Below are 26631 nucleotides of genomic sequence, written 5' to 3'. Positions count from 1 at the left end.
TGTCTTCTGTCTCTTCTCTGTCTCTCTCTCGCTCTCTCTTTATCTGTCTGTCTGTCTGTCTGTCTGTCTTCTCTGTCTTTCTGTCTGTCTCGCTCTCTCTTTGTATGTCTGTCTGTGTCTCCTCTGTCTCTCTCCCTCTTCTCTTCTCTGTCTGTCTGTCTGTCTCTCTCTCGCCCTCGCTCTCTCTCTAGGAAGTAGATAATAGCCTTTTCATTTAATCATCTTAGTTGTTTTTTTTAGATTAAAGAAGCTTGACTCATTTTCCAAACAAGCAAAAAAAAAAAAAGGCCCAGTCTATCTTTTACATCATTCCCGCTCCCTGTTTTCCCTAATCTCCGTCTTGCGATGAAATACGAGCACTTTGATTTCACCAGTTCATCAGAAGCCTGTCCCTTCCAGCTTTCCATAGTCTTAAGCACAGCCTGGGGAGTTACATTTGTTTGGACAAGTCCTGGCCCGGCTGCGGAGGGGGACGGCTGAGAGGAGCCGTCAGACTGGCTCACATGGCTGCTGGCCTGGCCTCACATTTTGGGGAACGCTGCGGGTTGGGCGTCTCGTGTTTTCGTGTTCCTCTACGGCGCTGCAGAGACCTCCCAGTCGGCGGGCTGACCCCAGCACGGCACATCTGACCGTGGGAGTCGGTGTGTCAGCCAGCCAGCTGGTGGGCGAGACAGATAGCGTCCTGGTGTGAATCATGGGTAAAACCTCTCCGCCGACTATAAAGTACTGCCTTTTTTGGAGCCCAGCTGCTTTTGAATCATCTTTCTGCGCTGTCAGCAGCCGGCTAGCCAGCTAACCAGCCAGCATGCCAACAAGGTCAGCCAGTTAAGCAGTCAGCCAGCCAGCCAGCCAGCCAGCCAGCCAGCCAGCCAGTCAGTCAACCAGCCAGCCAGCCAGTCAGCCAGCCAGCCAGCCAGCCAGCCAGCCAGCCAGTCAGTCAACCAGCAAGCCTATGAGTCCATCTGCTATCCAGCCCCCCAAAGCAGCAGCAAGCCAGAGGACCCAAAGCCACACTGGATGTTCCACATTTCTCTGTTGTGAGAGGTCAAAGGTCACCAGCCTCCTTTGTCCACTGTTTTCATTGGCAGTCTGAGTCATCTGGACAAAAAATAGGTAGTTACAGGCCAGTAAGGCTTTTGGGCAGTTCCTGAACCGGAGAGGCAGGGGGAAAGAATGACCTGTTAAGTCTTTAATTGTATATGTGTTTATACATGGCGTGTGTGTGTGTGTGTGTGTGTGTGTGTGTGTGTGTGTGTGTGTGTGTGTGTGTGTGTGTGTGTGTGTGTGTGTCTGCTTACCATCTGGGCATTTTGTTGTTTTAAGCAAACAAAAGACTATTTCCTGGCCACCACCAGGCAGTAACTTTCTGCTCTGTTGTCTCGATGCATGCTCGGTAATCCAGGTAAGAAAGTCGAAGAACGTCGAGTCAGTTCGTCTGGACACGACGTTCCTCTCAGTAAACGTGGAGTCCCGACGAACTGATTCAAGGTTCTTTGATTCTGAGTGATTTCTATTCTCTTCGACACCCTGCTATGACTTTCCTAGTCTGTGTTTGCACATGCACGTGTCTGTTTCCTCGTAAACTGTGATTCAGCGCAGGACGAACCTCCCTCTGGGACCTCGGCTCACGCGTCAAGACGGCGCGGTTGTGCATCAGAAGCGCCCACCGAGTGGCCGCTTTAGTCCGTTAGGGTTTGACGCTTCTGCGGCGTCTTCTGTGTCCTCCGACATTTTAACCCAGGGCCCTCTCTTTCCGTCCCCCCGCGGCTCCTTTGTAGCGACAGATTTATGCTCATCTCTGTCTGGCCATTGAGCCGTTGGCTCGGTCTAATCAGCACTTTGCTGCTAAGTGTCTCGTTAACAAAATGCTAGTTAGTATTCCAGTGTGTCATTATCTTGTCTCAATGTGATAAAATGTGCAGCCTATCAACGGGCCGCGAATGTAACAAAGCCCCAATAATGTAATCAAGCCTGTAAACACGTACGTGCATTTCCAGAAAAAATATCCAGACCGATAACGTCATCGTGTCTTGATGCACGCTCCATACTCCAGGTAAGGAGATCAAAGAAGGGTGAATCAGCTCATCTGGACACAAGGTTTATTGACGGACGTGTTTCATCACTCATCTAATGCCCCTTTTCCACCACATGGTACCGGCTCGGCTCGGCTCGGCTCGACTCGACTCGCAGAGTGTCGTTTTCCATGACCATAACAGCACCCCCCAGTGTAGCTGGTCTGCACTGATTTTGGTACCCGCCCCAGTTGTTTTTGGAACCTCCGCGCAGGTGGTACCAGAAAAGTGGTGACAGTTGCCAAAATGCCGGTACTCTCCAGTGACGGAAAACGGAAAAGTCGAGTCAAGTTTGAGCCGGTACCATGTAGTGGAAAAGGGGCGTAAGTGACCTCTTCACTCTCAACTGACTGCAGGTGTCCCCACCCTTGTAAACGATACAGTGGCGTAACGGCCGAAACCAACGACCAGTTTCGTATGCAAATGTGGGTGTGACCGTTAACTAAAGTCTCAATGGTCGTGTGTACTATTCCCAGAGGATTTGGGAATGTTTGCAATCACATCATTGTAAGATGGCGACAGACTAGCGGTGCTCTAGGGCACAGCTAATGGGGATTCTGATAAATAAACAAATAAACAGCCCCCCCCCCGGTTCAGGGACGAGGATGTGCACATCCTTGATAGGGAGGAACGATGGTTTGAATGGGGAGTCAAAGAGGCCATCTATGTTAAGAGTGAACGACCATCCCTGAACTGGGGGGGGGGGGGGGGCTAAGAGTACATCTGTCACCATCTTACAATGCTGTGATTGCAAACATTTCCTAATCCTCTGTGAATAGTACACATGGCCATTATAACTCTAGTTAATGGCCACACCCATATTTGCATATGAAGCGGGTCTTTGGTTTCAGCCGTTATGCAACTGTATTGTTTATAAGGGCGGGGACATCTGAAGAGGTCAGTTGAGTGATGAAACATTTATGTCAATAAACATTGTATCCAGATGAGCTGATTCAAGCTTCTTTGATGATGATGTCATCATGTCTCTCTTGATTAAAGTGGCCATAGGCCACTTTTCAACCCCCCCCCCCAGCGTTTCCAAGTGTTTTTATTGTTTGTGCCGCTATCACGAAGACAACCAGCCTGGCTCCTGTCCAAATCATGAAACAACCGTAAGAATCCCAGTTTGAACTCGAAATCCTGACCTCAGTGCTATGATAAAGGCAGAATAAAACATCCCGTAGTATTAATAAGTAGGCAGGTTGTGTTTCTTACTGATCCAGTAGAAAGAATGACAACTGAATGTCAGTTTGGAAGCGTCTCAATTCCCCGGTGTTATATTGAACTCTGTTTCCCCGTCGAGATCTGTTTCCCCCTAGCCAGAGTTCAATACAACACCGGAACACTTGATTAACCTTAACCTAACCCCAACCTAAACCTAACCTTAACCTAACCCAAACTTAACCTAACCCCAACCTAAACCTAACCTTAACCTAACCTTAACCTAACCCCAACCTAAACCTAACCTTAACCTAACCCCAACCTAAACCTAACCTTAACCTAACCTTAACCTAACCCCAATCTAAACCTAACTTTAACCTAACCTTAACCTAACCCCGACCTAAACCTAACCTTAACCTAACCTTAACCTAACCCCAACCTAAACCTAACCTTAACCTAACCCCAATCTAAACCTAACTTTAACCTAACCTTAACCTAACCCCAATCTAAACCTAACTTTAACCTAACCTTAACCTAACCCCGACCTAAACCTAACCTTAACCTAACCTTAACCTAACCCCAACCTAAACCTAACCTTAACCTAACCCCAATCTAAACCTAACTTTAACCTAACCTTAACCTAACCCCAATCTAAACCTAACCTTAACCTAACCTTAACCTAACCCCAATCTAAACCTAACCTTAACCTAACCCCAATCTAAACCTAACCTTAACCTACCACTTACCTTAACCTAATAGCAACCAATAGCTAACCTGTTTCCATGCAAATGCTGTTGTCTGGCTATGGGAAACAGATCTTGATGGGGAAACGGTGTTTGATACAACACTGGGACGCTTGATTAACCTGAACCTAACCTCACCTAACCCTAAGCCTAACCTAACACCTTAACCTAATCATAACCGATAGCTAACCTGTTTCCATGCAAATGCTGTTGTCTGGCTAGGGGGAAGCAGATCTCGATGGGGAAACAGAGTTCGATACAACACCGGAGCTCATTCCATCGAGTAAATGCCCATCAGAGGTTCACTCTTGTTTTACCTCTGTTTCTATCGCTCCCCCTCTTCACCTTCTTTGCCTCCTCCGTCAACGGGATTGTTTTTCTCTTGCTGGGCAGAGTTTCCACTCTCACTGAAGTTGTTCCACCATCCGCCATTTCCACTACTGGGAATATCTACCGACAGCTATCGGGGAGAACAAAAGCACTATCCTCTTCCTATTTTGGTTGTGCAATGGTTGACGCACTTCCTGTGTTCTGTAAATCGAGCCTTCATTTTCTCATGAGATCGTACCCCGTGGCAGACAGAATTTGGCCCTGTAAGCCTGAAAGTGAGGCTTATAGGAACCAAACACTGTTGATGTCATTATTCTATAGGCATTATTCAGTTCAATTCAATTCAATTTATTGTCATTAAAAACAATGTGCGGGCACATGTTAAAAATGAAATGAGGGCCGTGGCTTCACCAAACAGTGCAAGACAGACAGACAAACACAGCAAACGCAGTATAAGATATACACACATGAAGACCAAAAGCTAAAAATAAGTTAAAAGAGAGCTGGAGTACAAAATATTTAAAGATATCTACAGACATTCAGTGGGTAGCCAGGTTCAGGTGGGCAACAGCTTGGAGAAAGAAGCTGTTTTTGAGCCTGGTAGTGCGGGCTCTGAGGCTCCTGTAGCGCCTCCCAGAGCGCAGGGGGGAGAACAGTCCATGGTTGGGGTGGGTGGGGTCTCTGCTGATGCTCAGACCCTTTCGAAGGCAGCGTTTGTGATAAATGTCTTTTATGGCCTGGAGCTGGGTACCGGTGATACGCTGGGCCGCCTTGACAGCGGCTCGTCACTGTGCAATCAGACATCACTTCCACTGTGCAATCAACATTTACTTCACGATGATAAGTTAAAGCAAGAAAGTTGTCTACTGCCGCCTTAATGTATACTATGTGGAGTTAGAAAACAACGAGACAGGAGACGTGAGAGTAGACGCAGTCGAGGTAGTTTACTAGCTCCAACTTTGCATGTCATATGTTCGATAACGACACTGAACTGAACTGTGAACCGGAAGCGGAAGTGCATTATCTGACCCCTCGCCTCTTCCCTTAAAGGTACACTGTCCTCTTAGGTGAATGTCTCTCGTTATATAGATGTGGGTCACCACAACTTCATTGAAGTTTTGAAGACATAGCTACGTGGTTATCAGTAAATTTTAAGGAGCGTGCGATATTTTGTTCACTTGCTTTTTTTTTCTGTTTGCATTGGACTCCTCACACACACCCTTCCTTTCCTCTGGCGCCCGGCCCTGGACGCCCTGCCCAAATAATTTCATGTTCTCGGTCTGCGTCCCGCGGGTATTTGCATTTTTGATATACATGCACACATTGAAAATGGTCTTTCCGCACCACCTGTTGTATTCGGTCTGCAGCACAGCGCTAGCTTCCCCTAGCCCGGGCTCCATCGCACTCCACTCTGCCTTGGCACCAAGTACCGCAGGTCTGGATCCAATTGAGTCACTGTTAGACAGAGCTGGCTTACCATGCATTAATCAAAGGAAGGGATCAGTTGGACGGTGAGAGAAGCAATTGGATCCAGGCAAGGAGGCCTGGATCCAGCTGTGGTCTGGCATAGAGCAACAGCTGCGAGAGAGAGAGAGAGAGGGGGGGAAGAAGAAGAAGAAGAAGGCGGGAGTGTCAGGGAGAGAGCGGAGTCCACGGTGATAAGAGAATAAGGCCAGATAAAGTGTGCTGTGGAGAGCAAGAGCAGGGTGGGGGTCTGACAGCAAATTAGGGGCCTTTGGAGGCCCTTGACATCTTTAGATGGTTGTTTATAGTGGAACGGGAAGTGGAAGTACACACTTATACATCAAACGTCTCGTCTCACGTGTGTCCGTGTATTTCTGTGTGTGAGTTATCGTAACTCGACAGTCACATCTGTAGCCGCTGTTTCAGTTCACTTTGGCCATATTGGAAATTTGTTGCTCTAATTAGCTTTTACAAAATGCTCATTTTTATACTTAGCTGTTGCGTTAACTTTTTATTGTCTACCCTGCTTTGTGTTGATTTTATGCTGTCTGATACAGCGCCGCTTGTTTTTTTACTGTGTTCTGTAAGGTGTCCTTGAGTGCTCTGAAAGGCGCCCACAGATAACATGTATTATTATTATTATTATCATTATTATCATTATTATTATTGGCTACAGGCTGCGTCAACAGCATACACTACCAATTGTGTTGTAATCGGTACAACGTGGAGTTTGAAACCCTGTGGCACAAATTCAGCCCCACGCCAAACTCATCATCCACCTCCCCCAGTGGTGTACCTCGGGGTATAAAGGTATTGTGGAAGGACTGTAGCCAGTGGGAGGGTCCGGGGTGGAAAGATGGACGCTGTTTCGGCAGAACACAGGTTTTTTTTTACAGTTTCTCCGTTTGTGATGTCGCTCACTCACACAGGCCGGTGTGCTCAGGTGCTGGAGCTCTCTGTCTCTCTCCCCCTCTTCCCCCCCCCTCCCCCCTTCTCCCTCGCTCTCCCTCTCCCCCTCTCTCTCTCTCCCTCCCCCTCGCTCCCTCTCCCTCGTTTCCCCCCTCTTTCTCCGTCCTTCTTCCTCGCTCTCCCCCCTCTCTCCCTCGCTCCCCCTCTCCCTCGCTTTCCCCCTCTCTCTCCCTCTGTCCCTCACTCTCCCTCTCCCCCTCTCGCTCTCTCCCCCCCCTCCCCCCTTCTCCCTCGCTCTCCCTCTCCCCCTCGCTCCCTCTCCCTCGTTTTCCCCCTCTCTCTCCGTCCTTCTTCCTCGCTCTCCCCCCTCTCTCCCTCGCTCCCCCTTTCCCTCGCTTTCCCCCTCTCTCTCCCTCTATCCCTCACTCTCCCTCTCCCCCTCTCGCTCTCTCCCTCCCCCTCGCTCCCTCTCCCTCGTTTTCCCCCTCTCTCTCCCTCTGTCCCTCACTCTACCTCTCCCTGTCTCCTCCCCTCTCTCTCCATCCTTCTTCCTCGCTCTCCCTCTCTCTCTCTCCCTCCCCCTCCCCATCTCTCTCCCCCTCCCCCTCGCTCCCCCTCTGTCCCTCACTCTCCCCCCCCCCCCCCGATTCAGTCAGCCCAGGGCCCAGCTTCTCTGGTATATAAAGCATAGGTTGTCACTTAAGATCACCTGAGGCTAATCGCTCTTCAGCCTCCCTACTAACAGAAGGTCTGCTCTCCCATGACCCCCCCCCCCCCCGCCGCTTCCAGCCGAGGCTAAACCACACCACGGCCACCACCACGGGCATGTTGAAGCAATAAGGGTTTTTTTTTCCCCCAGCTGCCAGTGCAGACCACGATCCATCAGTAGACGTTATTTGCCCCGACACCTCTTCCATCTGGCTGTCAGAGAGTCCGACATCGCACCACACCAGGCCCGATAGTTATAGTTGTTATAGTTTTCTATAACAAGAGTAGGATGGCGCTGTTCTGACTTGCTGCGTTCACCCGGCTGGTTTCAGACGCGTGTGTGCCGCTGGGTTGTGCGACGCCTTAACGTGCAACAGAAGCCTCGCTGTAAATCCGCTCGTACGACTCGGCTCACTTGTCACGCGGTTGTGTTTTGGCTCGCGTTCGAGTCCCGTGTTCACGTCGCCCTGTCTGTGTTGTGTGTGTGTGTGTGTGTGTGTGTGTGTGTGTGTGTGTGTGCGCGGGTGGGTGTGTATCCACAGATTGAGAGGCGGATGGAGCTGGTGCGACTGGTGTCGCATAACGCCCACAAGAAGCTGGTGTCATGTCTACAGGGTCAACTCGGCACAGACACGGAGAAGAGACACGTAAGAAGTTCTGCCGCCGCCCGCCCCTCCTCCCCCCGCCCCTCCTCCCCTCATCCATCCTCCCCCATCCTCATGTCATCTCTGGGAAACGAACCCAAAACGTACCGCACCCCGAAAACACTGCATGCACACGATCTCGTCAACGCTTATCTCATCGTAGTGCCACAGAATGTTGGCGGCGTGCTGCACGGCGTGGATCATCAAAGAGGGGTCAGGGTGCGGGCTTTCCCCAGCCGCCGGTGTCGGTTCTGTCAGTTGAGAATTATGCTGTTAAAAAAAGAAAAGAACAAAAAAACAAGCACGTTAGCTCATTGTTGTTGGAGGCCGGAGAAATATAATCAGTGTTGGACACCTGCCCATCTCTACACTATCACTGCTACCGTCACCCCACCCAGACACACACACACACACACACACACACACACACACACACACACACACACACACACACACACACACACACACACACACACACACACACACACACACACACACACACACACACACACACACACACAGCCCATGAATCTGTCAAATCTCCGTGGAGCTTGGCTATGTGCTGTGTCCAACACAGCTTTGGTGCCGTTTATCTTCGTTGCGGTTGTAACTGTGATGGATAACCCCACCAATGCCGTGTCACGGACAGACTGAATTTGTTCAGCGCTCTTTCTTCTCTTCGTGTGTTGCTGTTTTAAACGTTGTTTCGCTGCTGTTTCTCTCGCCACAGAAAAAGCTGCCATTGACGGCGCTGTGCCAGGCCATGCAGGACGGAGGCAGCCAGCTCGGGGACGAGAGTCTGATCGGGTGAGTGGGGAACACGTCCGGGACACGTCCTTGATAGAAGTGTTTATTGTTGAGGGCGTCCGGGTGGCGTGGCGGCCTATTCCGTTGCCTATCAACACGGGGATCGCCGGTTCGAATCCCCGCGTTGCCTCCGGCTTGGTCGGGCGTCCCTGCAGACACAATTGGCCGTGTCTGCGGGTGGGAAGCCGGATGTGGGTACGTGTCCCGGTCACTGCACTAGCGCCTCCTCTGGTCGGTCGGGGCACCTGTTCAGGGGGGAACTGGAGGGAATAGCGTGATCCTCCCACGTGGTACGTCCCCCCCGGCGAAGCTCCTCACTGTCAGGTGAAACGAAGCGGCCGGCGACTCCACATGTGTGGGAGGAAGGTGGGCAGCCCTCCCCGGATCGGCAGAGGGGGTAGGAGCAGCGACCGGGACATCTCGGGAGAGTGGGGTAATTGGCCAGATACAATTGGGGAGATAAAGGGGGGGGGAAATCCCCCCCAAAAACAGGTGTCTATTGTTGTTTCCCCCGATAAGACTTACAGGAGAGTTAGCAATTAGCATATCGTAGCATATGGAAACGCATTGCTGGAGTTTAAAGGGATATTAGGGGTCACACACACGGCCTCTCTTCGGGGCCCTTTACCCTGAGCATTATTCTCATCCCGGTGAATGTTTCACTTCCACATTCGAACGCTGCCCCCCCCCCCCCCCGTGTGTGTGCGTCGGCGTGTGCGTCTGTGAACTTGCCTGTGTGTCTTTCCGTGTGTGTATTTGTGTCGGCGTGAGCAGCAAGATGATGGATGTGTGCGGCGAAGCGGAGAGCAGGCTTGCCTCCGAACTGATGCAGCACGAGATGCAAATCGAAAGAGACATCCTGGATCCTCTGAACCAGCTAGCGGAGGTAAAAAGGGACAAAGACACAGAAATCATTTGGTGGCGCTACCGCCGCGGACTGCAGTGTGTCGAAACGTACAGGAAGTCCCTCCTTATTTCAATTGTTTTGCGTACTGTGTAATTTTAACTACAAGACTGTTTTCCACTAGACTATTTTCAGCTTGCATTACTCAGACTGAGAGAGGTTGTGCACATGTGGTCACGTGCTGCAACGTGGTTGTTCATATCGCAGGTGGACATTCCCAACATACTGAGACAGAGGAAGCAACTGGCCAAGCTGGTCCTCGACTACGATTCAGCCAAGGCCAGGTACGGTAGTTCATATACAGCGCGTATCTATAGAAACGTGCCTAGCGTGTATAACACTCGAGGCTCAGCGTTTTCGGTTTTTATTTCTCAAAGCCATCCGGCATGCCGAATTTCGCCACAAGAGGGCACTGTTACACAACCTCACACGAACAGGAACAACTCTTGGATCCGTGGAAACGTAACGTCCGGGTGGAAATCAGTGTAAAAATCGGGTCTTTTTTGGTGAAAACCTGTATAAACCGAAAACGCCGAGCCTCTGTAATACCGGAGTGTTGTGTCGGATGCTTTGCGGCTTCGCTGAGCTCCGGAAAGCAGCCGTCTTTTTGCACTCAGTCGCAGACCCCTTGCGCCTGTTTCCGCCGTACGTTTTGAAGCCGTAGCGACCGGATTGTGTAATGTCTGCCATCTGATGAAAAGGTTGCATTCGTTGCAGCGATTTGGGATGTAGTCGTCAAGAAAATATTTTCAATCAATTTTTTTTTTCTCACTGTTGACGCACAAATTTGTCTAAATTGTGTTTTTTTGCCCACAGGTGGTATCAGGCCACGAAATCCAACAACCAGGCCATGGCAGCTAAGACCGATTCTCTCAAAGATGAGATGGACGAGGCGCTCAATAAAGTTGAAATATGCAAGGTAAAGGAAACCGCATAGTGCTCTATTCCGCTGCCTACCGGCACGGGGGTCACCGGGTCAAATCCTCGTGTTACCTCCGGCTCGGTCGGGCGTCCCTACAGACACAATTGGCCGTGTCTGCGGGTGGGGAGCCGGATGTGGGTATGTGTCCTGGCCGCTGCACTAGCGCCTCCTCTGGTCGGTCGGGGAGGCACCTGTTCGGGGGGGGGGAAATAGCGTGATCCTCCCACGCGCTACGTCCCCCTGGTGAAACGCCTCACTTTCAGGTGAGTCTGCAGCCGTCCCCGGATCGGCAGAGTGGGTGGAGCAGCGACCAGGACGGCTCATAAGAGTGGGGTAATTGGCCGGATACAATTGGGGAGAAAAAGGGGGGAAAATCCCCCCCCCACCCAAAAAGTAGCACAATCATTACGTTGAGAAGAAGGTATATTACTTTTTACTGCGTTTATTCCTGCAGTACTTCTTGGTTGTTTGTTTTGTACTCGGGAAGGTAGTATTTTTCCTAGGGAATACAGGAGAGAGCTGTCTGACCTTGGTGGTGGTGGGGGGGGGGGTAGGAACGGCATACGTACACCAGAGTGGAGTTTAAAACCAAAGGCCGTGCCTCCCAGCTGGGGCCTCCTCATCAGTTTGGGATAATACCTGATGAAGAGACTGAACAGGGGGGGGCATTGTAGCAGGGGCTCGGACGGGGCATCGCTCGCTCTACGGCTCGTTCAGTTCGGGGGTCATTGTTTTGTCATCGGGATCCTTATTAAAAAATGACTTCCTGAAACAGGAGAGGGGATTTCAGGTTGTACTCTTGTTGACCCGGGGCGTGTGTTGTGCGTCTCCCCGCCACAGGACCAGCTCTCTGCAGACATGTACAACTTCGCTTCCAAAGAGGGGGACTACGCACGCTATTACCTCATGGTGGGTGTCATACCAACGCCCTCCAAGTGCGTCGTGACATGCAAATGTTGTGCGTTTCATTACGGCAACTATACCCTGACATAAATCCTGGTAAAAAATGTGTGTGTGTGTGTGTGTGTGTGGGTGTGTGTGTGTGCGTGCATGACTGCCAGTTGTTAGAAGCGCAGGCAGACTACCACAGGAGGTCTCTGCAGGCTTTAGAGGCAGCTATCCCCACCATCCAGTTACAGCAAGGTACACAACTGTGCATACAACACACATACAACTGTGCATACAACACACATACAACTGTGCATACAACACACCGCACAAAACACAGCCTCTCTCCATCTCTGGTTTAACAAACACAACCTCTCCATCTCTGGTTTAACAAACACAACCTCTCTCCATCTCTGGTTTAACAAACACAACCTCTCTCCATCTCTGGTTTAACAAACACAACCTCTCTCCATCTCTGGTTTAACAAACACAACCTCTCTCCATCTCTGGTTTAACAAACACAACCTCTCCATCTCTGGTTTAACAAACACAACCTCTCTCCATCTCTGGTTTAACAAACACAACCTCTCTCCATCTCTGGTTTAACAAACACAACCTCTCTCCATCTCTGGTTTAACAAACACAACCTCTCTCCATCTCTGGTTTAACAAACACAACCTCTCTCCATCTCTGGTTTAACAAACACAACCTCTCTCCATCTCTGGTTTAACAAACACAACCTCTCCATCTCTGGTTTAACAAACACAACCTCTCCATCTCTGGTTTAACGAACACAACCTCTCCATCTCTGGTTTAACAAACACAACCTCTCTCCATCTCTGGTTTAACAAACACAACCTCTCTCCATCTCTGGTTTAACAAACACAACCTCTCCATCTCTGGTTTAACAAACACAACCTCTCTCCATCTCTGGTTTAACAAACACAACCTCTCCATCTCTGGTTTAACAAACACAACCTCTCTCCATCTCTGGTTTAACAAACACAACCTCTCCATCTCTGGTTTAACAAACACAACCTCTCCATCTCTGGTTTAACAAACACAACCTCTCCATCTCTGGTTTAACAAACACAACTTCTCTCCATCTCTGGTTTAACAAACACAACCTCTCTCCATCTCTGGTTTAACAAACACAACCTCTCCATCTCTGGTTTAACAAACACAACCTCTCTCCATCTCTGGTTTAACAAACACAACCTCTCTCCATCTCTGGTTTAACAAACACAACCTCTCTCCATCTCTGGTTTAACAAACACAACCTCTCCATCTCTGGTTTAACAAACACAACCTCTCTCCATCTCTGGTTTAACAAACACAACCTCTCTCCATCTCTGGTTTAACAAACACAACCTCTCTCCATCTCTGGTTTAACAAACACAACCTCTCCATCTCTGGTTTAACAAACACAACCTCTCCATCTCTGGTTTAACAAACACAACCTCTCTCCATCTCTGGTATAACAAACACAACCTCTCTCCATCTCTGGTTTAACAAACACAACCTCTCTCCATCTCTGATTTAACAAACACAACCTCTCTCCATCTCTGGTTTAACAAACACAACCTCTCTCCATCTCTGGTTTAACAAACACAACCTCTCCATCTCTGGTTTAACAAACACAACCTCTCTCCATCTCTGGTATAAGAAACACAACCTCTCTCCATCTCTGGTTTAACAAACACAACCTCTCTCCATCTCTGGTATAAGAAACACAACCTCTCCATCTCTGGTTTAACAAACACAACCTCTCTCCATCTCTGGTATAACAAACACAACCTCTCCATCTCTGGTTTAACAAACACAACCTCTCCATCTCTGGTTTAACAAACACAGCCTCTCTCCATCTCTGGTTTAACAAACACAACCTCTCTCCATCTCTGGTTTAACAAACACAACCTCTCTCCATCTCTGGTTTAACAAACACAACCTCTCTCCATCTCTGGTTTAACAAACACAACCTCTCTCCATCTCTGGTTTAACAAACACAACCTCTCTCCATCTCTGGTTTAACAAACACAACCTCTCTCCATCTCTGGTATAAGAAACACAACCTCTCTCCATCTCTGGTTTAACAAACACAACCTCTCCATCTCTGGTTTAACAAACACAACCTCTCTCCATCTCTGGTATAACAAACACAACCTCTCCATCTCTGGTTTAACAAACACAACCTCTCCATCTCTGGTTTAACAAACACAACCTCTCCATCTCTGGTTTAACAAACACAACCTCTCTCCATCTCTGGTATAACAAACACAACCTCTCCATCTCTGGTTTAACAAACACAACCTCTCCATCTCTGGTTTAACAAACACAACCTCTCCATCTCTGGTTTAACAAACACAACCTCTCTCCATCTCTGGTATAAGAAACACAACCTCTCTCCATCTCTGGTTTAACAAACACAACCTCTCTCCATCTCTGGTATAAGAAACACAACCTCTCCATCTCTGGTTTAACAAACACAACCTCTCTCCATCTCTGGTATAACAAACACAACCTCTCCATCTCTGGTTTAACAAACACAACCTCTCCATCTCTGGTTTAACAAACACAGCCTCTCTCCATCTCTGGTTTAACAAACACAACCTCTCTCCATCTCTGGTTTAACAAACACAACCTCTCTCCATCTCTGGTTTAACAAACACAACCTCTCTCCATCTCTGGTTTAACAAACACAACCTCTCCATCTCTGGTTTAACAAACACAACCTCTCTCCATCTCTGGTATAAGAAACACAACCTCTCTCCATCTCTGGTTTAACAAACACAACCTCTCTCCATCTCTGGTATAAGAAACACAACCTCTCCATCTCTGGTTTAACAAACACAACCTCTCTCCATCTCTGGTATAACAAACACAACCTCTCCATCTCTGGTTTAACAAACACAACCTCTCCATCTCTGGTTTAACAAACACAGCCTCTCTCCATCTCTGGTTTAACAAACACAACCTCTCTCCATCTCTGGTTTAACAAACACAACCTCTCTCCATCTCTGGTTTAACAAACACAACCTCTCTCCATCTCTGGTTTAACAAACACAACCTCTCTCCATCTCTGGTTTAACAAACACAACCTCTCTCCATCTCTGGTTTAACAAACACAACCTCTCTCCATCTCTGGTTTAACAAACACAACCTCTCCATCTCTGGTTTAACAAACACAACCTCTCTCCATCTCTGGTTTAACAAACACAACCTCTCTCCATCTCTGGTTTAACAAACACAACCTCTCTCCATCTCTGGTTTAACAAACACAACCTCTCTCCATCTCTGGTTTAACAAACACAACCTCTCCATCTCTGGTTTAACAAACACAACCTCTCCATCTCTGGTTTAACAAACACAACCTCTCTCCATCTCTGGTTTAACAAACACAACCTCTCTCCATCTCTGGTTTAACAAACACAACCTCTCTCCATCTCTGGTTTAACAAACACAACCTCTCCATCTCTGGTTTAACAAACACAACCTCTCTCCATCTCTGGTTTAACAAACACAACCTCTCTCCATCTCTGGTTTAACAAACACAACCTCTCCATCTCTGGTTTAACAAACACAACCTCTCTCCATCTCTGGTTTAACAAACACAACCTCTCTCCATCTCTGGTTTAACAAACACAACCTCTCCATCTCTGGTTTAACAAACACAACCTCTCTCCATCTCTGGTTTAACAAACACAGCCTCTCTCCATCTCTGGTTTAACAAACACAACTTCTCTCCATCTCTGGTTTAAGAAACACAACCTCTCTCCATCTCTGGTTTAACAAACACAACCTCTCTCCATCTCTGGTTTAACAAACACAACCTCTCTCCATCTCTGGTTTAACAAACACAACCTCTCTCCATCTCTGGTTTAACAAACACAACCTCTCCATCTCTGGTTTAACAAACACAACCTCTCTCCATCTCTGGTTTAACAAACACAGCCTCTCTCCATCTCTGGTTTAACAAACACAACTTCTCTCCATCTCTGGTTTAAGAAACACAACCTCTCTCCATCTCTGGTTTAACAAACACAACCTCTCTCCATCTCTGGTTTAACAAACACAACCTCTCCATCTCTGGTTTAACAAACACAACCTCTCCATCTCTGGTTTAACAAACACAACCTCTCTCCATCTCTGGTTTAACAAACACAACCTCTCTCCATCTCTGGTATAAGAAACACAACCTCTCTCCATCTCTGGTTTAACAAACACAACCTCTCCATCTCTGGTTTAACAAACACAACCTCTCCATCTCTGGTTTAACAAACACAACCTCTCTCCATCTCTGGTTTAACAAACACAACCTCTCTCCATCTCTGGTTTAACAAACACAACCTCTCTCCATCTCTGGTTTAACAAACACAACCTCTCTCCATCTCTGGTTTAACAAACACAACCTCTCTCCATCTCTGGTTTAACAAACCAGAGATGGTTTGTTAAACCAGTTGGTTTTCAAACTTGTGACTGACACGCTACAAGTTTTGTAGGAGCCTGGCTGAAACAATAACCAACCGGGGCATCCAGGTAGCGTGGCGGTCTATTCTGGGGATCGCCGGGTCGAATCCCCGCGTTACGTGGTCGGGGCGTCCCCGGAGACACAATTGGCCGTGTCTGCGGGTGGGAAGCCGGATGTGGGTATGTGTCCTGGTCGCTGCACTTAGCGCCTCCTCTGGTCAGTCGGGGCGCCTATTCGGGGGGAGAACTGGGGGGGGAATAGCGTGATCCTCCCACGCGCTACGTCCCCCTGGCGAAACTCCTCACTGTCAGGAGAAAAGAAGCGGCCGGCGACTCCACGTGTGTCGGAGGAGGCGTGTGGTAGTCTGCAGAGGGGGCGGAGACTCAGAAGAGTGGGGCTAATTGGCCGGTTACAATTGGGGAGAAAAAAAAAGGGGGGGGTGGGGAATCCAACATAAATAAAGTCCAGTCTGTTCTTCCACTGGCCCTCGTGTGTTAATAGATAGGGCGGGTGGGCTCTGCTGGTGTTTTCAAGCCCTTTTGCGGCTGCCTGCCCGACAGGCAGACTAACTGATGGAGATATTAACTGATGAAGATGGCGTCACGCCATCCGCCTCGCTCTCAGTAGACTCGTGTGCTTCCTCCTGCCGTGCTGATGTCCGTGTCTTGTCTCGCCCAGACTCGTGGATGGAGAAACCAGCGTTCGGCACGGCCCTGGAAGAGCACCTGAAGAGGAGCAACCGGGAGATAGCCCTGCCCCTCGAGGCCTGCGTCATGATGCTGCTGGAGACAGGCATGAAGGAGGAGGTACGTGCGGAGTCGTGGAGGAGGAGTAGGCCAAAGTTGAGAGTTTGCTGATTGGGTTGGTCGCCATGTTGCTGGAGCGGCGTGCAGACTGACATGATTGTACCCATAATGCAGTGCTCTGGTGGAGGTTGTGGAAAATGCGGGTAATGTTGGCCGCTTTGGAGACGCACTGGGTCTTGGCATGTACCGTCTGAATCCATCTGTGGCCAACTTGTGGTCAGTTAGCCTTGGGCCTAAGGGGAGCCAGAGCTGTGTGTGTATGTGGGTGTGTGTGTGTGTGTTTGTGGGTGTGTGTGTTTGTGTGCGTGTGTGCATGGCGGCAGGATTTGCATGTGCATCTGTTAGCAATCAGCATGCAAATGTAAACCGTTTCACTAGGCTCCCCGAGGGGCCCCGATTCAGCCCGTCTTGTGAGACGGGAGCGGGAGTCGTGCTTTGCAGTGAGTCTGTCTGGGTTTGTACCGTAGCGGTTTCTTCGGTTGGTGGCACCGCTTTTGTTTTCTCAACTTCTCCTTTTCACACCTTCACCCAGACAGCCCGACTAATATAAGCATAGAAAGTAGACCTCGGTTTCTCCTGAACTGGCCTTTTGAAAGTTGAACAGCGCTCTGCTGCACAGCGTGTTTCACTCTGGCTCGGCAGGGGCAGGGGCGTGGGCAGGGGGGGGCCAGGGCCAGGGCCAGGGCCAGGGCCAGGGCCAGGATCAGGGCCAGGGCCAGGGCCAGGGCCAGGGCCAGGGCCAGGGCCAGGGCCAGGGCCAGGGCCAGGGCCAGGGCCGAGCCCTCTGTCATGGAAAACGAAGTGACAGTCAAAAGTCACAATTTCTTGCAGAAAAGGAGAAAATGACCTGGTGCAAATACAGTGAGCGCTTGCAAAATCATTAAAAAGAATGTGCTCCTCCCTCTCTCTCTCGCTATCTATATCTATCTATATCTATCTATCTATCTATCTATCTGTCTATCTCTCTCACTCTCTCCCGCTCTCTTACTCTATCTATCTATCTATCTATCTATCTATCTATCTATCTATCTATCTATCTATCTATCTATCTATCTATCTATCTATCTATCTATCTATCTATCTATCTATCTATCTATCTATCTATCTATCTATCTATCTATCTATCTATCTATCTATCTATCTATCCATCCATCCATCCATCTATCTCTCTCTCTCTCTGGAAACCTCTCTCGCACTCTCTCTCTCGCTATCTATTTATATCTCTCTTGCTCTCTCTGTCTATCTCTCCCGCTCTCTTGCTCTATCTATCTATCTATCTATCTATCTATCTATCTATCTATCTATCTATCTATCTATCTATCTATCTATCTATCTATCTATCTATCTATCTATCTATCTATCTATCTATCTATCTATCTATCTATCTATCTATCTATCTATCTATCTATCTATCTATCTATCTATCTATCTATCTATCTATCTATCTATCTATCTATCTATCTATCTATCTATCTATCTATCTATCTATCTATCTATCTATCTATCTATCTATCTATCTATCTATCTATCTATCTATCTATCTATCTATCTATCTATCTATCTATCTATCTATCTATCTATCTAATCCACCCATCCATCTATCTATCTAGTATCTATCTATCTATCTATCTATCTATCTATCTATCTATCTATCTATCTATCTATCTATCTATCTATCTATCTATCTATCTATCTATCTATCTATCTATCTATCTATCTATCTATCTATCTATCTATCTATCTATCTATCTATCTATCTATCTATCTATCTATCTATCTATCTATCTATCTATCTATCTATCTATCTATCTATCTATCTATCTATCTATCTATCTAATCCATCCATCCATCTATCTATCTAGTATCTATCTATCTATCTATCTATCTATCTATCTATCTATCTATCTATCTATCTATCTATCTATCTATCTATCTATCTATCTATCTATCTATCTATCTATCTATCTATCTATCTATCTATCTATCTATCTATCTATCTATCTATCTATCTATCTATCTATCTATCTATCTATCTATATATCTATCTATCTATCTATCTATCTATCTATCTATCTATCTAATCCATCCATCCATCTATCTATCTAGTATCTATCTATCTATCTATCTATCTATCTATCTATCTATCTATCTATCTATCTATCTATCTATCTATCTATCTATCTATCTATCTATCTATCTATCTATCTATCTATCTATCTATCTATCTATCTATCTATCTATCTATCTATCTATCTATCTATCTATCTATCTATCTATCTATCTATCTATCTATCTATCTATCTATCTATCTATCTATCTATCTAATCCATCCATCCATCTATCTATCTAGTATCTATCTATCTATCTATCTATCTATCTATCTATCTATCTATCTATCTATCTATCTATCTATCTATCTATCTATCTATCTATCTATCTATCTATCTATCTATCTATCTATCTATCTATCTATCTATCTATCTATCTATCTATCTATCTATCTATCTATCTATCTATCTATCTATCTATCTATCTATCTATCTATCTATCTATCTATCTATCTATCTATCTATCTATCTATCTATCTATCTATCTATCTATCTATCTATCTATCTATCTATCTATCTATCTATCTATCAACCTGTCTGTTCATCATCTCTCTCTCTCTCTCTCTCTCTCTCTCTCTCTCTCTCTCACTGTCTCTCGCTCTCCTTTACTGTGTACTGTCATTTCAGGGTCTGTTCAGAATTGCAGCTGGGGCTTCAAAGCTGAAGAAGCTCAAAGCGGCGTTGGACTGCTCCACCTCACAGCTGGAAGAATTCTACTCCGACCCCCATGCCGTAGCTGGTACAGCCCCTTTTACAATGCCATGAAAAAGGAAACCCGCAGAGTCCACATCAGTTGTCTCATACGGTCTCTGTTGTGTGTTTTTAATCGTTCAGGAGCCCTGAAGTCCTACCTCAGGGAACTTCCTGAACCGCTCATGACCTTCGGCCTGTTTGAAGAGTGGATACAAGCCTCCAAGTAAGAAGATTCTCACGTCTGTTTTAGCCATCTCCACCTCCTGCAAACACACACACACACACCTCTTATGACTGCTGAAGACACATCTGACGTTTTGTGTGTGTGTGTCTTTGTGGTTGGTTTCAGTGTGTCTGACCCCGACAAGAGGCTTCAGGCCTTGTGGGTGATATGTGAAAGTTTACCAAAGGCCCACAAGGCTAACCTCAGGTAAGCCCAACATTCTATTCTGTTCTATTCTATTTCCATTCTGTCCAAGTGTCAGCTGCAGCAGGTGTGGGATACGGCACATGTTGTGTTGCAGGTATCTGGTGAAGTTCCTGGCTAAGCTGGCCCAAGACAGCGAGGTTAACAAGATGACTCCCAGTAACATTGCCATAGTGCTGGGACCCAACCTGCTGTGGCCTGAGGGGTGAGAAGTTTGATTTCCTGCTCATGTTCCTTTGTTTCCCCGCAAAGCAAGAGCGAGCTCAGTGTTGATGGTACGACTCTCTTAGACGTAGAAAGACAGGATGCTGCTGCTGCATTGCCGAGATGGCTGCACACCTTTCTTTATGTTATTGCTGTCTGTCTTTGTGCTTGCGTCCAGGAACCTGGCAGAGATGGCGGCAGCTACATCAGTCCATGTGGTCTCCATCATAGAGGCCCTAATTCAGCACGCCGATTGGTTCTTCCCCGATGGTGATACTTTTTTCGCTATTACCTCATTACCACACTTCTCCTCCCTGCTTCTTCTTCATGTGTTTTTGGTTTGTGTAGATAAGAAGCAAAGGATGGGAACATTGCCATTCTTGTTGTATCGCTTTCATTGTTTAGTTAGCAACGAGCAGCCAGTTATTATATTCAAACGTGGTGTAGGACAGATAGTAGAACAAAGACTAGAATAGTTTTTTTTTTGGTCTTTGGCACTTTGTGAAAGAGTGGCACACAGTTATAAACACAACTGTATGGGTTTTAAGGGTGCTAGAATCACAATCATTCATTCCCAAGGGGAAATCGGATCCTGTTACAGACACTCACATGCTAGTAAAAACAGAAAATAACAAGAAAATAGAAATGAATAAAATTGAGAACATAGAAATAAGAAAATAGAAATAGAATATAAAATAAGAATAAGATATGTAAACTATGTGCACCATGCTCCAGCATATAACACTCTAGCTATACCGTATTACTGCAGCATGAAACAAACCGCACAAACACCCATGTGTTGCACATTGAATTATTGCAGAGTTATTGTATTGCACGTTGAATTATTGCAGAGTTATTGTATTGCACGTTGAATTATTGCAGAGTTATTGTATTGCACATTGAATTCTTGCAGAGTTATTGTATTGCGCATTGAATTATTGCAGTTATTGTATTGCATATTGAATTGAATTCTTGCAGAGTTACGGTATTGTTAAATCAGTGTTTCACAGTTAAATATGATTATAACCAAGTTATGAGTAAAGAAGATGCTGACAGGGTAAAATAAGTCAAAGGGCCAGTCTAATGAGTACCGACTCACTGACACTGAGGGAGGAGTTGTAAAGTTCGATGACCTCCTGCGGCACTCTGAAGTGCAGAATGAGTCTATCACTAATCGCCATAATCATCACCCCTTTCCTTTTGTACCCCCCCCCCATCTCTTTGTCTTTTTCTCCCCCTCTCTTCAGATGTGGACTTCAACGTATCGGGCATGTTCGTCATGCCCACACACCCAGCGACCCCAGACCCTGAACCCAGCCCAGACAAGAGACGCCCCGGCAGCCTGGTGGGGCAGGAGGGGGACAATCCCAGCCCCCGTAAAGACAGGTACCTGTCCCGCCCCAACCTCAGCCTCAGCCTGCCCCTGGCCCTGCCGTCCCGTCCCAGGACAGTGAGCAGGCAGGACTCGCGGGGCACGGCGGTGTCAGCCCTCTATGTAGTGGCTGACGAGTCCATCACAGTCACTGAGACACCCACTGAAGAGCTGCTGTGTCCAGACTTTAGAGCTGAGCAGTAGCCCCCCCACGTTTCCCGTCTCTAATGAACGAGAAAGAAGCGGATGTTGTTTGTGTCATTTTTGCACTACAGTTCTGTTCTGTAATGTTTAGATCATTTCAGTTGTGACCTTCTCTTCAACTTGGTAATCAGCATAAGCAACAAGCATTTTTGTCTCCCCGGCATATTGATGAAAGGGAAATATTTAAAGGGATAGTTTGGGATTTTTGGAGTCTCCTTACTTTATAGCCACCGCTCACGGTGTACATTGGAAGGTTTCATTTTCACAGTCATCCATCCTTCTCGTCATACTGTCATGCAACTCCAGCTTGGTATCTAGTCTGCAGTTTAATGCATGTAATGGCGGACAAATCCACAATCCTGCTCCGTGCAAAAAAGGCACTCCATCATTCAGCCAAACATGGTGTCACAGCAGTCTATCGTACAGTATTCGAGTGGTCGTTTTTAAAATTTAAATATAAGGACGTCTGGGTGGCGTAGCGGTCTGTTCTGTTGCCTACCAACACGGGGATCGCCAGTGTCCCTACAGACACAAGTGGCCGTGTCTGCGAGTGGGAAGCCGGATGGGGGTATGTGTCCTGGTTGCTGCACTAGCGCCTCCTCTGGTCAGTCCGGGAGCTCAGGAGGGAGGGGGAACTGGGGGGAATAGCGTGATCCTCCCACATGCTACGTCCCCCTGGCAAAACTCCTCACCGTCAGATGAAAAGAAGCGGCTGGCGAGTCCACATGTATCGGAGGAGGCATGTGGTAGTCTGCAGCCCTCCCCGGCTCGACAGAGGAGGTGGAGCAGAGATCGAGATCAGACATGTGGTAGTCTGCAGCCCTCCCCAGCTTGGCAGGGGAGGTGGAGCAGAGATCGAGATCAGACATGTGGTAGTCTGCAGCCCTCCCTGGCTTGGCAGAGGGGGTGGAGCAGAGATTGAGATCGGGACGGCTCGGAAAAGGGGGGTAATTGGCCAGATACAACCGGGGAGAAAAATAGGAAAGAAAAATAAAGTAAATAGTTTTTCAGTCATTTCCTGCCATGCTACTTCCTGCAACACAGCCTACAAGCGATCACCAGCAGGAGTCACTCCATTAAGGCATAGCAAAGCAACCGCTAAGACGGAGTTTAGCAATAAAAACCACTGCACAGTTTTACAACGACCACTTGAATTCGCGATGACAAACTTCTTTTGCATCAAGTCAGCTTCGGTTGACCCGTGGAGTGTTTTTTTTTTCTGGGGAGGTTGCAACAAATGAGGATTTTGGATTTGTCCTCATTAACTGCATTGAAGTGCAAATGGAAAACTGGGACTGCATGTCCAGCAAGAGGACATGGCTGAAAATGAAGCCTACCTCTGCACTGGGCAGTGAGTATAAAACAAGAGATGGAATTTAAAAATGTCCAACTATTCCTTTAAAATGTTTTGCAATATTGGTTTGATTTTATTTTGTCTGCTATTATTGTCTCTGATTTTGAATTTCTTGTACCGTTGTGTAACTTCCTTTACTTTCCATTAAAGCCTAGGTTATGACGTAGGTTGCTGGCTTAATGTTTTGTGTGGGTTTCCTCCGTTGCATTTCCTGTTGTGGTGTCGCATCTGTCTCCTCTTTCGTTGCAAGGGAACACGAGTCAAGCTCAAAGTTCTTCTAGTTCATAGGTCACTGTCACGTGGTACTTTGGTTTTATGTGCACTTTTGATCCCTTTTCTCTCCACGGAAAGGGGTTTCATTCAACTTGGAAAGCAGCGACTATCCCATTTTCCCTCTCTGACTGTGTCCGTCACTCTCTCCCCTTCTCTGAAAGTGCCACTCTCTCCATCTCTTCATCTCTGATGTCTTTATTACGATCTCTCTCTCTCTCTCTCTTTCTCCTTCTCTCTCTCTCTAATGGTGTGTGCTATGTCCTCCTGAACTCTCCCCTCTCCACCCCCTCCCTAGCCCTGCTTACAAACAGCCGGAACCCGCTCCGCGTAGAACCGGCACTGTAAATAGAAAACAGCCACAGCTAACCTCACCCATCTTCCAACCCCCACTGCCCCCTCTGGAGGCCAGGGGTCCTGCCCAACCTGAGCCCCAGCCCCTGCTGCTGTCCCTGGCATCAGAGGTTGAGCAGCCTGTCCCAGCTGGTGGTGGTAGTGGTGGTGGTGGCGGCGGCGGCGGTGGTGGAGCAGGAGGTGGTGATCAGGTTGGTGGGGCCCAGGTAGCTACAGTGCAGCCTCAGGTTGTAACCCAGCTCAGCACTGAGGAGAGCAGGTAAGCAGGAGCGAGCCGAGACACGTGCCCCTCCCCCACCGCTCTCTCTCAGCCAATCAGCAATCAGCAGGTCGCGCACACTTTAATTTTTGTCTTCACTTGTGTCCCCGTGTGTTGTCGGTCCGCGGGTTCACCGCCGAGGTGGATTTGTAATTGCCGTTTTAACAGCAACTGATTTTAGCTTATAAATCTAAATGAATCATAAATAAATCATGACTAAATCATAATTGTCTCCCGTCCTCAACCTCTCATTTCACTTCCTGGCAATAAAATAACAGGGCGTTGTCATTCAGAGGAAATGTTGTGTTGCTTTGTTTTCAGGGGTTTTTGCCGTCACCCTCTTTGTCAGTATGACTGTCCAAATTGAGCTTTTTGATTTTCACAGTGAACCTGACTTCCTGCTTGCCCCGTCTGCCTTCCTTCCTGCCTGTCTGTTCGTCTGGCATGCGGTTTGTTCGGCTGATCATTGATTTTCTCTTGAGTTTTGCACGCGACTCGCCGGAGAACAGCTTTTAACCACCTCAGCAGACCTTCTTCTCCTTTATTTATCCAACCTTTTATCTGTGGGGAAACAAAATGTCCCACTTGCTTTTTTCCTGTTTCATGCGATAACGCCCATCTGTGTTTTTAATTCTACACGCCACTACCCTGAACGTGAACTGTGAATGAAACCGTGATGTGGTTTTCCAACGTTATGCATGAGCGCCCGCTAAGCACAGGCTGGCTGACTGGAACACGTGAGCAGCACGTTGTCCATCTAACGTTCGAGTCCTTTGTATCTCTATAGCCCGGCCCGTGACCTCACCTCCACCCCTCCACCCCAGAGGAACGGCTCGGCCCATCTTACAGTGGGCGCCCCCCACTCCCAGGGCGGGTCCAGGGGGCCCAGTCCCCACATGGTGCGCAGAGGTGAGAGACCGGGTCTAAACAGGCAGCGTTTACGAGGCGGCTGCTTTTGAAGCCGCGGTTTTTATAGCGGCGCTCCTGAAAACCGTTTCGTGAAGAAATCTTCATTTAGACACGTCACCTTTGAACTCTTTTAAAAAAAATTTTTTTTTACTGTGTCCTCCACAGGCACAAAGAAGCAGGCCCCGGCCCCACCAAAACAAGCCAGCCCGTACGCGTCGCAGCACGCCGGCCAAACGCCCGGCTCCCCCTACCAGCCGCCCATCGCCCCCCGACGGCACTCTGGCAAAGAGAGCTCCATCCAGGCCCCCAACCACCCGCCTCCGCATCCTCCACAAGCCCACCAGACCCAGGGGGAGTTGGAGCCGTCTCCTCCCAGCACTCCCACCCCTCCCGATACTCCACCGCATGACGGACCTCTCTCCAACCCTGTTTCCTCCTACCACTCTGGATCTCTTCCTCGCCCCTCCCGGCCAGCGCCCAAGCCACGTCCCAGGCCCAGCATGCCGCCGCCCCCACAGCCGCCCATGAATGACAACGGAGATGGCACCTGCAGTTCCGCCTCCAAGATCATAACAGGTACGGTGGCCGCGCTGCCTCCTTCAAACTGACTCCCTCAAAAGCCTTTCATTTCAGAAGGATGTGTATTGTGCGGCAGTAATATGGCTTGGATAGAAAGGTTAACTTGGTGAATTCACATGATTAAGATCCATGACATGTTTTCTCTGTTCAGGGGTTGTAGGGATTGAACTCGCAGTGCCTGTCGCTTGCCAATACTGTGACTCAGTATTGTGTGATTTCCGTCAGTTTTTCTTTGAGGAAATGACGTATCGGTCTGGCCTTTACAGTTTTCACTGCCTTCTCTGGTGCCTCGTGCACTCAAATGTAATTGTGGTGATGTGACGCATGATGGGAAATCTGTAAATATTGCAGATGTCTGAAGCGCTGGCCTGCCTGTAAGCTGAGATTTGAAAGGCAGGTAATGGTAAGGATCTGAGCGGCTGATGCCTTGCCCCTGCTTCCTTGTCAGTTGCAACATGTTTGTCAGAGAAAACAGGAGGAGGAGGAGGATTGAGAATGCTCTCTGCAGCGTGCTCTGTATGCATGCCCTGTGCATGCAACATGCATACCTTCATTTATGTATGCATTAGTTGCATGCATGCATGTATTTATTCGTGCATTAAACCAACATCTTAACCCCTGCTTTCCAGCAAACACTAACATGCATGAGAGTCATGTCTCATCACCCATGCAGAGGTTGGAAGGCTTTCGGCTGCTAACAGTTATCTCCTGCCAACTACCTGCTGCTAAACCTGCTGCAATTCAGATGCAATTGAACTTTATGTACTTTCTCCCCCTCCCCCCCTCCCCCATTAAACTCTCCTTCTTGCAAATTGTTTGGATTTGTTGGATGTGTGGATTGGATTTGTAGCATGTGAGGATATTACACACCAAGGATACTCTCCAAACACCCGTGAAGACACATTTTTAAAACCGATTCCAAATGGGTTGCCGACAAATTCAATAGCTTCATTATTATGATACCAAACATGCAAATTTTAAGATTTAATTTGACAAAAGCAGCAATCCTTGGCGTCTTTTATCAAGCTAGACCAAGTGTAGAAGTGTGTCCCTAGTCTGGTTTGAGGTGGTC

At 47.7% G+C, this 26631-nt stretch overlaps 1 protein-coding gene across 5 annotated transcripts in view; it reads left to right on the top strand.

Annotated features, from left to right (window-relative positions):
* Positions 1 to 26631, top strand: part of arhgap17b (Rho GTPase activating protein 17b) — a 44236-nt gene that overhangs the window by 15874 nt on the left and 1731 nt on the right. Inside the window, exons 3-20 of one of the 5 annotated variants that reach the window (XM_056288207.1) lie at positions 7930 to 8034; positions 8762 to 8838; positions 9613 to 9724; positions 9950 to 10026; positions 10559 to 10661; positions 11505 to 11573; positions 11726 to 11807; positions 16699 to 16826; positions 19562 to 19673; positions 19769 to 19850; positions 19977 to 20057; positions 20152 to 20259; positions 20437 to 20528; positions 21506 to 21644; positions 23757 to 24071; positions 24859 to 24980; positions 25146 to 25556; positions 25911 to 25962. In XM_056288207.1, the coding sequence (XP_056144182.1) occupies positions 7930 to 8034; positions 8762 to 8838; positions 9613 to 9724; positions 9950 to 10026; positions 10559 to 10661; positions 11505 to 11573; positions 11726 to 11807; positions 16699 to 16826; positions 19562 to 19673; positions 19769 to 19850; positions 19977 to 20057; positions 20152 to 20259; positions 20437 to 20528; positions 21506 to 21644; positions 23757 to 24071; positions 24859 to 24980; positions 25146 to 25556; positions 25911 to 25918 (2223 nt within the window). In that variant the 3' untranslated portion in view covers positions 25919 to 25962. Of the gene's footprint in view, positions 1 to 7929; positions 8035 to 8761; positions 8839 to 9612; positions 9725 to 9949; positions 10027 to 10558; positions 10662 to 11504; positions 11574 to 11725; positions 11808 to 16698; positions 16827 to 19561; positions 19674 to 19768; positions 19851 to 19976; positions 20058 to 20151; positions 20260 to 20436; positions 20529 to 21505; positions 21645 to 23756; positions 24072 to 24858; positions 24981 to 25145; positions 25557 to 25910; positions 25963 to 26631 lie in introns of those variants that run through there. The other 4 variants (XM_056288208.1, XM_056288206.1, XM_056288209.1 and 1 more) reach the window with 4 other exon arrangements.

Source organism: Lampris incognitus, chromosome 10 (genome assembly GCF_029633865.1).
Source record: "Lampris incognitus isolate fLamInc1 chromosome 10, fLamInc1.hap2, whole genome shotgun sequence".
Lineage (NCBI taxonomy): Eukaryota > Metazoa > Chordata > Actinopteri > Lampriformes > Lampridae > Lampris > Lampris incognitus.
Note: the sequence above shows the minus strand (reverse complement) of the source record. Positions and strands in the feature narration are given on the sequence as shown.